We start from the raw sequence: 13,971 nt of genomic DNA, 5'->3' as shown, positions 1-13,971 counted from the left end.
ATCTGAAATGACTACATTACCTAATGCACCCTAAATGTGTGTCGCACGGGGCGGACCTGCAATTACGTGAGTTACTGGAGTTACTGTGGAGCTACACATAGTTCTCCACAAGACACACAAGCCCACAAAATACGCCATCTACAATGGACTAACTGAGCAGCAATATTAACATTCACCACACTAACGTTCATTGTTGACAAAGTGATTTCACAGCTTCTTCAGCCACCACAACCACGTTAGCGTTAGCTACATGCTAACGGTAAAAGTCTGTTAGTGTTAGCCGCATGCTAACGGCTCATGTTAAGCACCCCTGGGCACTAATCATTCAAATACAACGAACGCTATCACAGTAGTGGACATAAACATTCTTTACATTAGTAGCAGGCTGCAGTGACCTAAAAGTCTTGACAATATGAATGACAGGGCGATTTATTCGAGAAATGACGGTGATTGTGCTGTCCAGCTCAGCTCGCACAACTATCACGGAGCCCTCGTTGCTGCGTCTGACTGTGATGGCGGCAGCGAGCTGCTAGCGAGTATTCGATGCTGGCGTATGGAAACTGCCCTCAGCATGACACGACCAATGAGAGTTAGCGCTTTCGTTGTTGATAAGATACGGTGTATGGCCCATAGCACGTCTGCCCCATATCTTGTAGATCTCTCGCACATGATTGGCGTAGCCAGCTTTTTCGCGCACATGATTGGCTGTTAAAAATGTGAGCAGTTTTACGTTTCATGATCAGCCCGGAAGTAAATTGCGAGCTGAAATATAGCACTTTATGATTATTAGAAAAGAAGACACATGTGAAGGTGGAAAAGAAAGTAAAAGTATATATACTTTTGCATGAGCGATTTTTGTAGCAAGTTGGGAGAGAAGTGGACCATTGCTTTGGCCGTGAGTTGTACCTAAAGTTTTGGGTTCCAAAACGGACCTCCTCTCTAATGCGAACGGCATTTTCCTGAGGTTTTTCTTTACCAAGGGGGCGATTGGTGGGGCAAGATGTTATATTAGCAAATTTAAATATAAAACATATGAAAACCACCTATCCCCACTGGCGATAAAAATGTATGACCAACTATCAAAAGCGAAGGAATGGACCCCCCCACACACACACAAACGCACACACACACACACACACACACACACACACACACACACACACACACACACACACACACACACACACACACACACACACACACACACACACACACACTCCCCTAAGAAAATCAAACCCACATACCTGTCCTGTTGAAGTATCTGGAGACTTGGGGGATTAATTAAATCCTTGAGCTTCTGTATCCAAGTAAAATGATATTCACTGTAGTTGGAAGACTTCTGAGCACTATCCTTGAAGTTTCTCCCTCAGAGAGATGTGTCATTCAGAACCAGAGATGAATTATGGCAGTGTCATGTATACATTTTGATTTAGGTTACATTTTTATTCTGTTAAATTAAGTTTTGAACTGTAAGTGTCCAAAGAAAGAAATAAACAACACATCTGTGGTCAGCATGTGTACTTTTACATACCAGCAACATTATAGACATAGACTAGGGCAAAAACGGTGTTCATTTATGCACTTGTAACTCTGAGAGTAAACAAATGTAGTCTCTCAAGACTGTTGGCTCACACAGTCTGTGACAGTCTGTACAACGGAAGTGATGAAAATGTGCAGATTGTAAAGCGGATGTCCGACTCCCCCCACTTACGTTTATCCTTTGCAGTCACGTAAATAATTCCTACTGTAAATCAAATTAGTCTAAGCATAGCTGGCTGCATAACAGAAATGGAAATTTAAAATAATATACATTTTAAAGATATTTTAAAATAAAATATATTTTCGGGAACGAAAATGACAACAGATGACAGCTTCCTGTGAGTGCCTTTCAGGGGGCCGCTCTATTCGAAGATTGTGGAAGAGTTGTCTGGCTTGAAAGACAATGTAACCAAAGGGTCAATTTTATTACATTTGTACACTCTCAGAGCTAAATTAACACTCGGGATTTTACAGTGCAGGTACCCATACCATAGTTTGTGTGTGTGTGTGTGTGTGTGTGTGTGTGTGTGTGTGTGTGTGTGTGTGTGTGTGTGTGTGTGTGTGTGTGTGTGTGTGTGTGTGTGTTCGTCTGCGTGCGTGCTTGCGTTTGTGACAGAAATACAAAGGCACAGCGAGACAGCAACAGCGAAGCGGCGACAGAGCACATAAACAGGCACAAGGTGCTACGGCGAGCACGCACTCCTGTGCGTGTCTTTGTACACCAAGTGTTGTGCTTGTTCCCTGGGCTTTATTTGTGTTATGCACCGTGATTCCATTGTGCAGACTGGATCCACCGGGCGTGCAGACCCACCTCTGCCCACCCCCACCCACCTTCCTTGAGATAAAGCTATCTGGATCTGCGCTGCTCCTTCTTCCACACATAAAGGATGCCGTTGCGAGCAGCTTATAGGCTACCGTTGGTGAAGCTTCCAGCTGTGTTCCTGGGGGATTGTGACGGTTGCATTGTGCTGGCTACAATGAGGTTGCAGTGTGTGATGGCGTACAAAAAAAAAACCAAACTCTATTAAGATGTTGCCGTTCACCGTTCATGGACTGGCATAGGGAGGGTTCAGAGACCTTGTTGACATCTACAGAGGTAGAGGCCTCATGCTCTTCACAGTGAGCATGTCAACGCTGTCGGTTGGAATTGGAAACCTTGCAGGTCCAAAACTGAAAAATGTTCATGAAGTGAAAAGAAATAAAAAGTAGAATAAAAGAGAAACCTATTCCAATGGATGTGATGGAGTCACAAACTCTAATACTTTCATCCTGGCGTCTCCCAACGTGACGCGTTGTGAGCTTTCAATGTTTGCTATTTTAGGGCTTATGTGGTTAAATATTTGTAAAACCCACAAAAAGACAAAATGTGACCAATAGCATTGATCTTTATAAATAATTATGGAGATCGATGTACGTATGCGGTTTCCACATGAGCATAGGCCTATACAGTGTTGTTTTCCCTGGTTCCAAATTAACTGGTGTGCTATTTGTTATGTGTTGTTGCATTTATGCATGCATCTGTCATAGTGTGTAACTGGAGGTATGTTTGTGTAAGTATGTATGTGCATTGCATTTGTGCTTGCGTAGGTATGCATGCAGCAAGCATGTGTGCATATGTGTGCGTGTATATATGTGCATACATCCCGTTTCCCAGGGGGCTGTACTCATTGTCTCCTGTGTGTGAGTTGTGAACCTTAATAAGCCCCCGGCTCTCCTCTCCGGGTGGATGCAAGGGCAGAGAGAGAGAAAATGGCTTTCTCGCACTTCAATTTCACGCATATTTTCTTTGCAGCTAATGAGAGCTTTAAATATGGTGCCAGACTTCAGGCTCCTCTGTTGAAGGCTGACATTTTCACACACAGCGCCACCTTGTCATGGCGGTCTTGGCGGATGAAGTCCCTCTACCTGGCTGTGTGTGTGTATGTTGGATGTCACAATAAATTTCTTTTCTGAATATCAGTCTGTAAGAATTTGCATTTGTGTGCATTAATTTTGGTGTGTGTGTGTGTGTGTTCGCCATGTACAGAAACAAACAGTTGCAACTATACTCTCTCTTTTCGCACTTGTTTGTCTATATAATGTGTATCAGGGTATAGTGTGCACTGTGGTGTGTGTCGTGAGTCTGTTTCTGTCTGCATGCACGTTTGTGCGTGCACATATCCCAATATGTTGCTGAATGAACCCCAGTCATATATCTATCTCTTTTCCACCAGTTAAACTAATGGTGAACACCCATGACTTGATCTACAGTATATAAAATGATAAGTTTTAATCACCTCTTCTGTCTTAAAATGAACAGAAACACATCTGTTTCTCCTAATACATTTAGTTTAGTATTTCTACTACTTTCACCCACATCATAATGCCACATAGTTCTCATATCATTGAATTGATAATGATGAATGCTTATTTAATCCCAGCTCCAGGCAGAAAAAGGGAATAAACACTTGAAAGGACCCACACATCACATCGGCGTTGTTGTCATCTCCCATGAAGCCTAAACAAATATGTCTGCCAAGTTCCGTACCTTGTGGAGAGTACTCACAAAATGGACGTCAGAGGTAATTATAAAGCAGGGGATGTGGAGGGGAAGACGGGGGGAGAGCAAGACAACTAATGCCAGGTTTTATGCTGCTATCTTACCTCCACATCCAGTGAGGAGAGGGTGAGAGAGAGAGAGAGAGAGAGAGAGAGAGAGAGAGAGAGAGAGAGAGAGAGAGAGAGAGAGAGAGAGAGAGAGAGCGCGGGGGGAGTGAATGAAGTATAGGTGCAAACAGGAATGGAGACAATCGTTTCTTATACAGTACATTAAAAAAAAAATATATATATATATATATATATATATATATATATATATATATATATATATATATATATATATATATATGTATATATAATATATATATATAAGTATATATAATATATAGATATATAGACAGACATACAGACAGACAGAAAGAGAGGCACAGGAATAGAGCAGACATGAGACTTAAACTCAGGACATCTGATGTACACAGTGTGTGCCTCAGCCTCATAAGCCACCGGGACACAAAACACAGCCTACTGGTAAATCCCCACAATGATAGTGTCTGGTTCTATGTATGACTGTGTGCATAGGCGTGTGTGTGTGTGTGTGTGTGTGTGTGTGTGTGTGTGTGTGTGTGTGTGTGTGTGTGTGTGTGTGTGTGTGTGTGTGTGTGTGTGTGTGTGTGCCTGCGTGTTTGTCTCCCACACAACCTTGCTGCTGCTCACTGTAAACTAGACAGACGCTGACACACTCCCAGTCTAATGCGCTCATTAGGGACCGTGCAGCACACACATAATTGATAGCCATGCCACACACACACACGCACGCGCACACGCACACGCACACGCACACGCACACACACACACACACACACACACACACACACACACACACACACAGAACGCATACACGGTATTGCAAAAAACGGGTTCCTTTTTTTAATGCTGCAGTAGAAAACAAGGTTATATGAAGTCATATAATGGGTGCTTCATTGTCAAGAACAACAACAACCGAAAAGGAAACAAATATAACAAGAAAAAAAAATAATAACCCAATGAAAAAACTCACGGCACAGAATGCATAACAGTGTCTGTGCTGTTTACATGCCGATATTTTACACGTAAGGATTATTTATTTATTTTTTATTATTTTATTTTTTATTATTTTTTTCATTTTATTTCTCTACACATGGCAGCTGTCAGTTATTTCAGCAAATTAACTGCCAAAAATGTAGCAGAACTTGTCACTCAAGAGGTTAGTGTAACCATGGTTACCTTTCGTATCCTGAAAAAAAGATAAAGCTGTGGGGTGGAATCATGGGTAGTGTAATTAGATGGAACCAAACGAGAAGAAATAAAACAACCCCAAAAAGGGACCTATCGAAAAGGCATTCAACAATATGAAACGACAACCGAGAGTGCGTATAAATAAGAGGTTACGTGTGAAATTTCTTCATTACTTCATAAAGTAACATCTCTTTTTGTACAGACTTTTTCTTTTTTTAAATCTTTTTAGTGTTCATACAGCGGCACATGTAGAGTAGTGTCTGGTAAGAAAAAAAAAGTCTTTAACCCTTTGAGCACGAATTGGAAATAAAAAGATTCACTTGTGGTCCTTTTGGCCCCTCCCCCCTCCCATTTCCATCGTCATTTGATTAAATAACACATTTATAAAACTATTGTGCAAAACAATTTCATTAATGTCTTCATATACTGTGCACCAGTAGATAGTCATAATCCTCTTAAATTAAAAAATATAGAAACAATGCATAATTTAGACAGGAATTAGTTTATATGTTTTATATACATTTTCTTTTTACACAGACCTGAATTTTTCATGAAGGTCCCTGATCAAACAACGCAAAAAAAGACTTCAGATTTAGTTCGTTGGCATCACGAAGCTACGGCGCTCGTCTTGAGACTTTGGGGGACGTTTGCCAGACAAAGATTAAGCCCAAGACTAAAACTTTCCTTTTTAAACACTTTCAAGACTAGGATTAGACTCTGGAAAAGGTCTACTGTCTGGAAAACATGGACATTGTGGACAATGCAGTCACTGAGCATCTTATCTCACAATAGCTTGATTAAATTCCAATTTAAAATCTTGCTTCAATAGTGTTGTGGGTCTTAGGTGTAGAAGTGCTTTGACGTACTCAGAGGGTTAAATTCAAGATGCTGACACCAGCACAAAAATGTCAAGTAAACAAAAAGTAAGAGCGACAGAGGGCGAAAAAATAAAATAAAGCAGGGAAAAAAATTAAGTCATGGAAAGTGCACCAGATTTAGTTATAAAATGTTTAACTAAACTGTTTCATTTATGCATGCAGCTTATCACACCCCAGTGATGCCAAAATATAAAGGAACTTAATCCCATTTACACAAAATGTCAAAATACACACCACTTCATTTAGAATCTCTTTTTTTAAACCTTCATATACTGTATTTCATCAACGGCCAGCATATCTGTAAAACTGCACATATCACTCTCTTTTGCACAAAACACAAAAACCATGTGTCGGGCCAGAGTCAGGCTACCTAACGTACAAGTAAAACAAAAATAAAAAACATAATCTCCGTACTGGCCTTCGGCCTGGCGAAGAAAAACAAATTATAATCATGTGCCAAAACCCAAAGCAGTAGTTGTATGGCATCTCTGTGCAGTTTAGTCACTTCAATGGTCCTTTTTTTTTTCTTTAAAAGAAATGTCCATGAAAGGCGAGAGAGAAAGACAGAGAGAGAGAGAGACAGAGAGAGAGACAGAGAGAGACAGAGACAGAGAGAGAGGAGTGAGACATATAAAGAAAGAGTGCAGCATTGTCCTCAGCCAGTGCTACTGCTTCTCCAGCTCACACACATACATGAGGTGGTCCTCGGGGGATTTCCCGTGAGTCTTGCTCAGATGCAGTTTGACCGCGTGCTTGCTCGCAAAAGTCCGGTTGCAGAGCTTGCACTGGTGCACGGTCGCGCCGGCCTCCTCTTCAGGGGACGGCGCAGGGGAGTCAGCCGTGAGCAGGGAGGTGGGCATGGGGGAGGGCAGGGAGGTGGGTAAGGAGGAGGGGAGCGGGTGGGTGGAGGGGTGGAGGTTTGAGAGCAGTTTTTCAGACAGTCCTTTGGTGTGGCGTTGCTGATGGTGCTGCTGCGAAATGTGGCTGAGCAGCTGTTCCCCGGACAGTTTGGACAGGTCTCGCAGACGGAAGCCCAAGTGAGACTCCAGGTGGCTGACGTAGGTGGACGGCGAACGGATCTGGGAGGCGCAGTCGCTGCAGAAGAACACCGGGTGGCCGGAGTCCAGGTTCTTCAGGAACTTGGTGCCGCCGGTTCTCCGAAGCTGATACTTCACATTGGCCAACCAGTGGGATATGGTGGTCATGGAGAGGCCAGTGAAGCGAGAGATGTGCATCCTCTCCTGCGGGCTCAGGTCCGACATCATATACTTGCCGTCATTCGTTTGCCGCAGGCTGGCGGCAAACTGGGCTTGCAGAATGAGGAGGTGCTGGGGGTTCCAGTTGGACTGGCGGCCTTTACGTTTCTGAGCTGGTGAGATCTCGTCATTATCGTCCATCGTTGCCCCTTCGATGTCGGAGCGCTCGGACAGGCTGGTGGGCGTGGAGGACTTGGACACCACCTGGCTCTCCGTCAGGTTCCTCAGCATGTCTGAGATGTCCGACAGGGCGTTCTCTCTCAGAGGGGAGTTGGACATGAAGGACGCCACAGCAGCCGAGGCTTTTGCCATGGTTACAGTGGAGGAGGGAGAGATTGAAGATGGGGTGGAGGTGGAGGAGGAGAGAGCGGTAGAGCCCAGAGAGCCGCCGCCGCCGCCGTTCTTGTCGCCACTCTTGCCTTTGGTCAGGTCTATAGGCTGGTCATTGTTGTTGTTGTTGTTGTTCAGGTGGTGCTGGTAGAAGTAGCGGTCCAAGTGGTCATTGGACGGCTTTTTGGTCTGTGCCGGGGTGGAGGCGGCCACAGCTGCTTTGTCCGCCAGGCTGTTGCTCATCTTGAACAGCATGCTCATGGGGTCGAGGGAGGGCAGGGCGGGTTTCGCCGCCTTGCCCAGGTGGACATTCATCACCGACTGCAACGCGCTCAGGGGGTTAATGAAAGGCTGCTCTGGAGGGGGGTGGTCCGTGATGATGGCCGTGCTGCCGCAGAGCGAGGTGGGTAGGGGGGACATGGCGGCAGTGGGCTCTACTCCATTCTCTACCGGCTCCTTCTTGGCAACATCTCCGTTAGAGTCTCTGTGATTTTCTCCATTCCCCTCTAATCCCCCTACTCCACCTCCAAGTCTTTCTCCTCGTCCCACGCTCTCAGGGGTTTTCGAGCCGCCTCCCCTCCTATCCTTCGGGGATTCTCCCCGGTCCGAGTGCCCCGTCTCACTGCTACAGGGGGAAGGGGTGGTTCGTCTCAGGGGAGAGGCCCTCACCACTCCACTTGGCTCTCTCATCTTCTCCTCCACCTTGGCCACTTTCTCTGTCACCTTCTTCACCAGCTCTTCCATGGCATGGAAGTTGTTCTTGGGGAGAGGGGAGGTCTGCCGGCTGGGAGGGGAAATCAGGGGCTGGCTCTTGGCTGTGGGAGAGAGGATTTCTCCCCCATGGAACATTGAGAGGTACTTGAGAGGGGAGCTCTTCCCCGAGTTGCCCAGAGAGAGCTTCATTATGTTGGGGAGCTGGTAGGCAGCATGTATGCTGGGATATCCACCCCAGCTGGGAGCCCCGTTCTGGGCCTTGCTGATGGCTGCGGTCACTGTGTTCTCCAGGGACTTGAGGATGTCAAACCCCCCTTTAGGACTGTCATCCAGGTCCTCCTCAGTCAGATAGGAGTATTTAGAGGAAATATCAAATTTCTCCTCAGGCTCTTCCTCACTCCCGGTTTTCTTCTCTTTACCATTGTTGGTGATGTGCTCTTTAGTACATTCCTCCTCCTTCTCCTCCTTCTTTATCTCTACAACCATGGCAGCAGGAGAGATGCTGGTGGGGGGAGGCACAGGGGCAGGTGGAGGGGAGAAGGCAGTAGCTGCCAGAGGAACTGACTGGAACTTATGTTCAACTGAAGAGATGGCGACGGGAGCCGGAGGTGTCGAATCCATAATGGCCTTGCCTTTCTTAATGGCTGAGTTGGTGACTTTAATGAAATGTCCGGTCACCATCATGTGAGCGGTCAGCTCCTGCAGCGTATCATGGGAGCTGCCACACTCCATGCATTTGAGGATCTGTGACTTCCTGGATTCAAACTGCCAGGCATAGCTGGCACCGTTCTGGTGTCCATAGCGGTTGTTGGGTGTGATATAGGGGTTGGAGGTTTTATGAAGCATGTCACTGGTGTCCATGAGAGGGGTTGGTTTCGGTGTTATAACCCCATTAGAGTCTGGTGAGCTGGGGATGTCTAGCTCGATTGGGGCTCTCTTTCGGGCAGAGGAGAGGATCTTAGCTGCCACCGGTGTAACAGGCTCTTTCAGAGGCACTTTCTGGTAGTGTTTTGTCTTGATCATGTGGACACTGAGGTCCTGCAGGGACTCAAAGGAGTGACCACAGTACATGCACTTCAGCACCTTCTGGGCATCTTCCTTCCCCTCCATCTCCAGCAGGGAGCGCTTTCTGGGTTTGGACCAACGCTTGGTGCCCTCGCTGTCTGTCTCGTGGTTATCGTCGCGGTAGTGGCCCGACTCGTTCATGTGCACCGTGAGCTCAACTAGCGTGTCGTAAGCCCCACTGCAGTCCTTGCAGCGGAACTTACTGGCACCGGTGAATATGGAGCCGTAGAGCTTGGTGCTCTGCCGGTACAGCTGGACGGTGCTGAAGAGGCCGGGCTCCATGCACCCGGTGGACACGGCCACCGGCTGCTGGTGGACCATGCTCAGTCGGTTGTGGTGATTTTGCGAGGCCTGTTGGAGGGTTTTGGCCACGGCCGTCTGGTGCCAATCGTAGCCTCCGCTCCCACAGCTGCTGCTGCTACTGCTGCTACTGCTGCTGCTGTGGCTGCGTGGGGGCTTCTCAGCAGGGGGCTGGGTCTGGGTCTGGTTCTGGGTCTGGGTCTGGGTCTGGGTCTGAGTCTGGGTCAGGTTCAGGTTCAGAGTGGACCAGTAGGAGTTAGTCAGGAAGGAAGTGTAAATGGCCTTCATCTTCTCCAGGCTGTCAGCCACCTGCCCCGTGCTGGCCAAGATGGGGTCCAAGATGGGGTCCTCTCCACTGGCCTGAGCAGCGGCATTGGTGGCAGCCATTATGACAGCGGAGGAGGGCAGGGAGAGCGGGTTCATGGCATCCTTGGAAAGGAGGGGGTCGTCTTCATTTTTCAGCGAGGAGCTCTCAAAGTCGGACATCCTGTCACTGGACTCGCTGAGGTGTGACTCGCTGTCCAGCTCCTGGCCGGAGAAGTCGGCAGCAGTGGGGGAGTCATGGAAACCAGTGGAACCCGGATGCTCCGTGAGAAGAAAGTCTTTGTCCTGGCACAGGAACTTGGCAACTGGCTCCTCCCCCTCCTCGGCTGAGTCCTCTCCATCCAGGTCCTCATCTAGTAGGGCTGCCTCCTTTTCGTCCTCAGGGACATATGCTGCAGCGAGAGAGAGAGAGAGAGAGAGAGAGAGAGAGAGATTTGTTAGAAGCAAAAAGACAGCATGTCTAATGATAGAGATCCTCTGTTCTGCATTCCTCGGCTGCCTCACAAAGCAGACAGCCGATAGAAACACAAGGCATTGGCATTCTCTTCTACTCCCCATGAAACAAAGCAATCACACAGACAACCACACACACAGACCATTTCATATCATAAACGAATGCTGTAATTCCATTTTAACACACCACCCCCCCTTTTGCATTTACATTGTTTTCAAATTGGAATCAAGTTGCCTCTCTCTCCCTTCCTCTCTCCACCCCCAGGTCTTTGTTCTGTACTGCAGAAAATCAGAGACAGTCAGAACGAGAGAGAGAAAGATAGAGATGGAGGATGGAAAGAGAACGAGGAAGGGAGGGAGGGAGGGAGGGAGGGAGAGGGGAAAAAATGTCTCTTCAAACAGAACTTGCCACCTTATTCTTCTCAAGGGGCAACAGCTTGAAATTAAAACTAAATTTGAAATTAATGAAGCACATTCTGGTGGTGGCATTCGTTTCTGAAGTAATAAATTACTTGTATCAACCTCGGAGACAGCGGTTCCTGTCTGTCAATTAATATGTCTTACGCTTCTTCTGCAGACTCTAATGCATTCCCTAACAGACACACTCGCCATTTAAATTAAGCATGCATTTTCACTCATTACACTGCTCAGCTCTCGCCTCCTCGTAAATAAAAATGAATGTATGTACGTTTCCCGGCAACAAATCTCTACCCGCAAAACCCATTTGCTTCAATTACCAAAGATTAGAAAAAAAGTTTAGAGTTATTATTTACAGTTTAGCTCGGGGGGAGAAGGCTGGAGGCTTTCAATTTATATTCAAATCCCTCTAGTTTAAGAATAATACCATGGGAATCATAGAGATAGGCATGGAGACAAATAGCGATTTTTTAAATTATTTTTGTGTTGTTTCTGCGGAAAACTAAACAGAACATGAATAATACTGTGAACTCACACTTTCGGACTAGCATTTTTTCACACACACACACACACACACACACACACACACACACACACACACACACACACACACACACACACACACACACACACACACACACACACACACACACACACACACACACACACACACACACACACACACACACACACCTCTTACTACACTATAATATCTTGAGTGTTAATCTAACACAAAGAGTGTGCAATATATAGAATATTATATATATATATATATATATATATATATATATATATATATATATATGGGTCCATTTGGTTCCATTTGCACACCCTCAGAGGTTTCTCTTTTTCTGCATAGTGCTGATGAGTGAACGGGGCAGCGGAGCAGAAGGGAGAGCGTCTTAACGTCAGTGGCGTGGTGCCTAGCATTCCTTCCTGTAACAGGCCATCACTCATCTGACCTGGTATGTAAACACACACAGGAACAGGTCAGTGGGAAGGGTGTGGCAGAGGAGAGCACATTCAGTCCCACTGTCCAGGACACACACATACAGCAATGATTCACTGAACACAGGAGAACTACATGCTTGCCTTATGTTCATGAGTTGAATTAGTTTATTGTTAATCTCTCAAGATAGATTCAGCTCAGCAGCTGAATTAAACATTTTTTTTGCCGATGTGTTCCCAGATTGGTTTATTCTACACTGGAAAATACAAAAAATAAAACCAAACAAAACAAGGCTAAAAAGACGCTTGCACACAGTCAGATTTTCTCACACAGAAAAAACAAACAACAAATTAAAACAAATTACTACTAAATTAAAACTAATTGCTAGAGAACCAGCAGTTCTCTAGCATGGAGAGTGTTTAATGTATGCTGTTTTGTAGGTGATGCATTGTTTGTAAATGTATTGTATCTTATAGATAGCATCTTCCTGCCAACGGATCGCAAATTAGCTTAATATCTAACTCTGGCCCAACAGCTCTGTTGGGCATGGCATGGCATGAATAAATAAATAAATAACAAACACACACTTCTCTATGACATCTGCACACCTACACTGAAATTGTGAGTGACTGCCACTGTATGTCACCAGTTCGATTCCTGTGTTGTTGTTTTTTTGTTGGTCGTGTTTTTCCAATGTGTTAAGAACAGACTGATGAATAGAAAAATTGCATTGGACTCTGTGTGCAAGGACCTTAGGAGTCAGAAACCGTGTCAGCGGCCCCTAGAGGCTATGCCGCTCCGTGCGCCCAACTGACCGACATTGCCATTAAAAATATATTTCTGTATATTGTTATTGTAATCACTACAACCGAAACCAGGTCATCAGTGGCATTTATATTATGAATGGGATTGATGACCTGGTATTTAAATGCCAGCAAAATGTGAGTATTTGCCCTTATACTAACAGGAAAACAATCCCATGGAAGCAGAGTAGTCTCCTGCCTATCGTTACTGTCGGGCAGAAACCTTGTATCGCCATAGTTAAACTTTTTATGTTTTTGTGTTTGTGTGTGCGTGTTTAATTTGTAAATGAATGCGCTACTTCGTCATACAACAGTGTCACACAAAAGTAGCAAAAAATAGCCGATCTACAAGCTCACAACACGTTGCATTGCAAGCTTGTAGATCTGCAATATATATATTTTTTAAGTTAAAGTAAAAGTGTTTTTGTAAAAGTGTGTTTGTTTATATGAATAATGAACCAATGAAAAGTATTAACTCATTGACTGCCAGAGTTAAAACCTCGTTCATAGCAGCCCTTGCCAGCGATTTTCGTGTTTTTTTGTTTCGTTATTTTGTTATTTAATTCACATCTAGAAAGTTTAGCTTGACACTTGAATCGTTTTGATCGTTCCACCACTAGAGAGCAGCACATACCAAGCTTGATCGCCTCTCGATCACACTCGCAGACCCACTCACACAGTGAAACACATGAACCGGAAGTGAAATGTCTCAGATTCTGTTATCGGCGAAAATTACTTTGTGATACACAACGGGGATGACTGTTCGTCACCCAGACCATAGATTATAGGAGGGGAGGTCTCCGATCGTTTTTCATAGCGTGTGAAAACCCGTTTGTTTCCCTATTATGGTCGAAAATGACTGGGGGGAAAAATGTAAAACCGAAAACGGAACCCAAGTCATGGAACCGGATGCAGTGGTGGTTGAAGTAAGTGGAACATGAAACTTAGCCTGATTCATAACAGAATAGCGTGATCAGAGCATAAAGATCAATAAAGACCATAGATCGCATTAACGCGATCCTGGCGGCCAAGCGCGCTATTTATTAGATCGCGTTAATGCGATAATGGCGGCCAATGAGTTAACAAGAGCTTGTGACTAAATAATAACTACATCTGGTCCGTTGGAACAC

At 45.3% G+C, this 13,971-nt stretch overlaps 1 protein-coding gene across 1 annotated transcript in view; it reads right to left on the bottom strand.

Moving 5' to 3' along the window:
* Window positions 1–4,997: 4,997 nt before the first annotated feature.
* Window positions 4,998–13,971, bottom strand: part of tshz3b (teashirt zinc finger homeobox 3b) — a 48,484-nt gene continuing 39,510 nt past the window's right edge. Inside the window, exon 2 of the mRNA XM_080439366.1 lies at window positions 4,998–10,611. Coding sequence (XP_080295492.1) covers window positions 6,896–10,611 — 3,716 coding nt within the window. The 3' untranslated portion in view covers window positions 4,998–6,895. The remainder of the gene's footprint in view (window positions 10,612–13,971) is intronic.

The sequence above is a fragment of the Gymnoscopelus braueri genome, assembly GCF_963280865.1.
Source record: "Gymnoscopelus braueri genome assembly, chromosome: 1".
Lineage (NCBI taxonomy): Eukaryota > Metazoa > Chordata > Actinopteri > Myctophiformes > Myctophidae > Gymnoscopelus > Gymnoscopelus braueri.
This window is presented reverse-complemented; position numbering and strand designations above follow the sequence as displayed.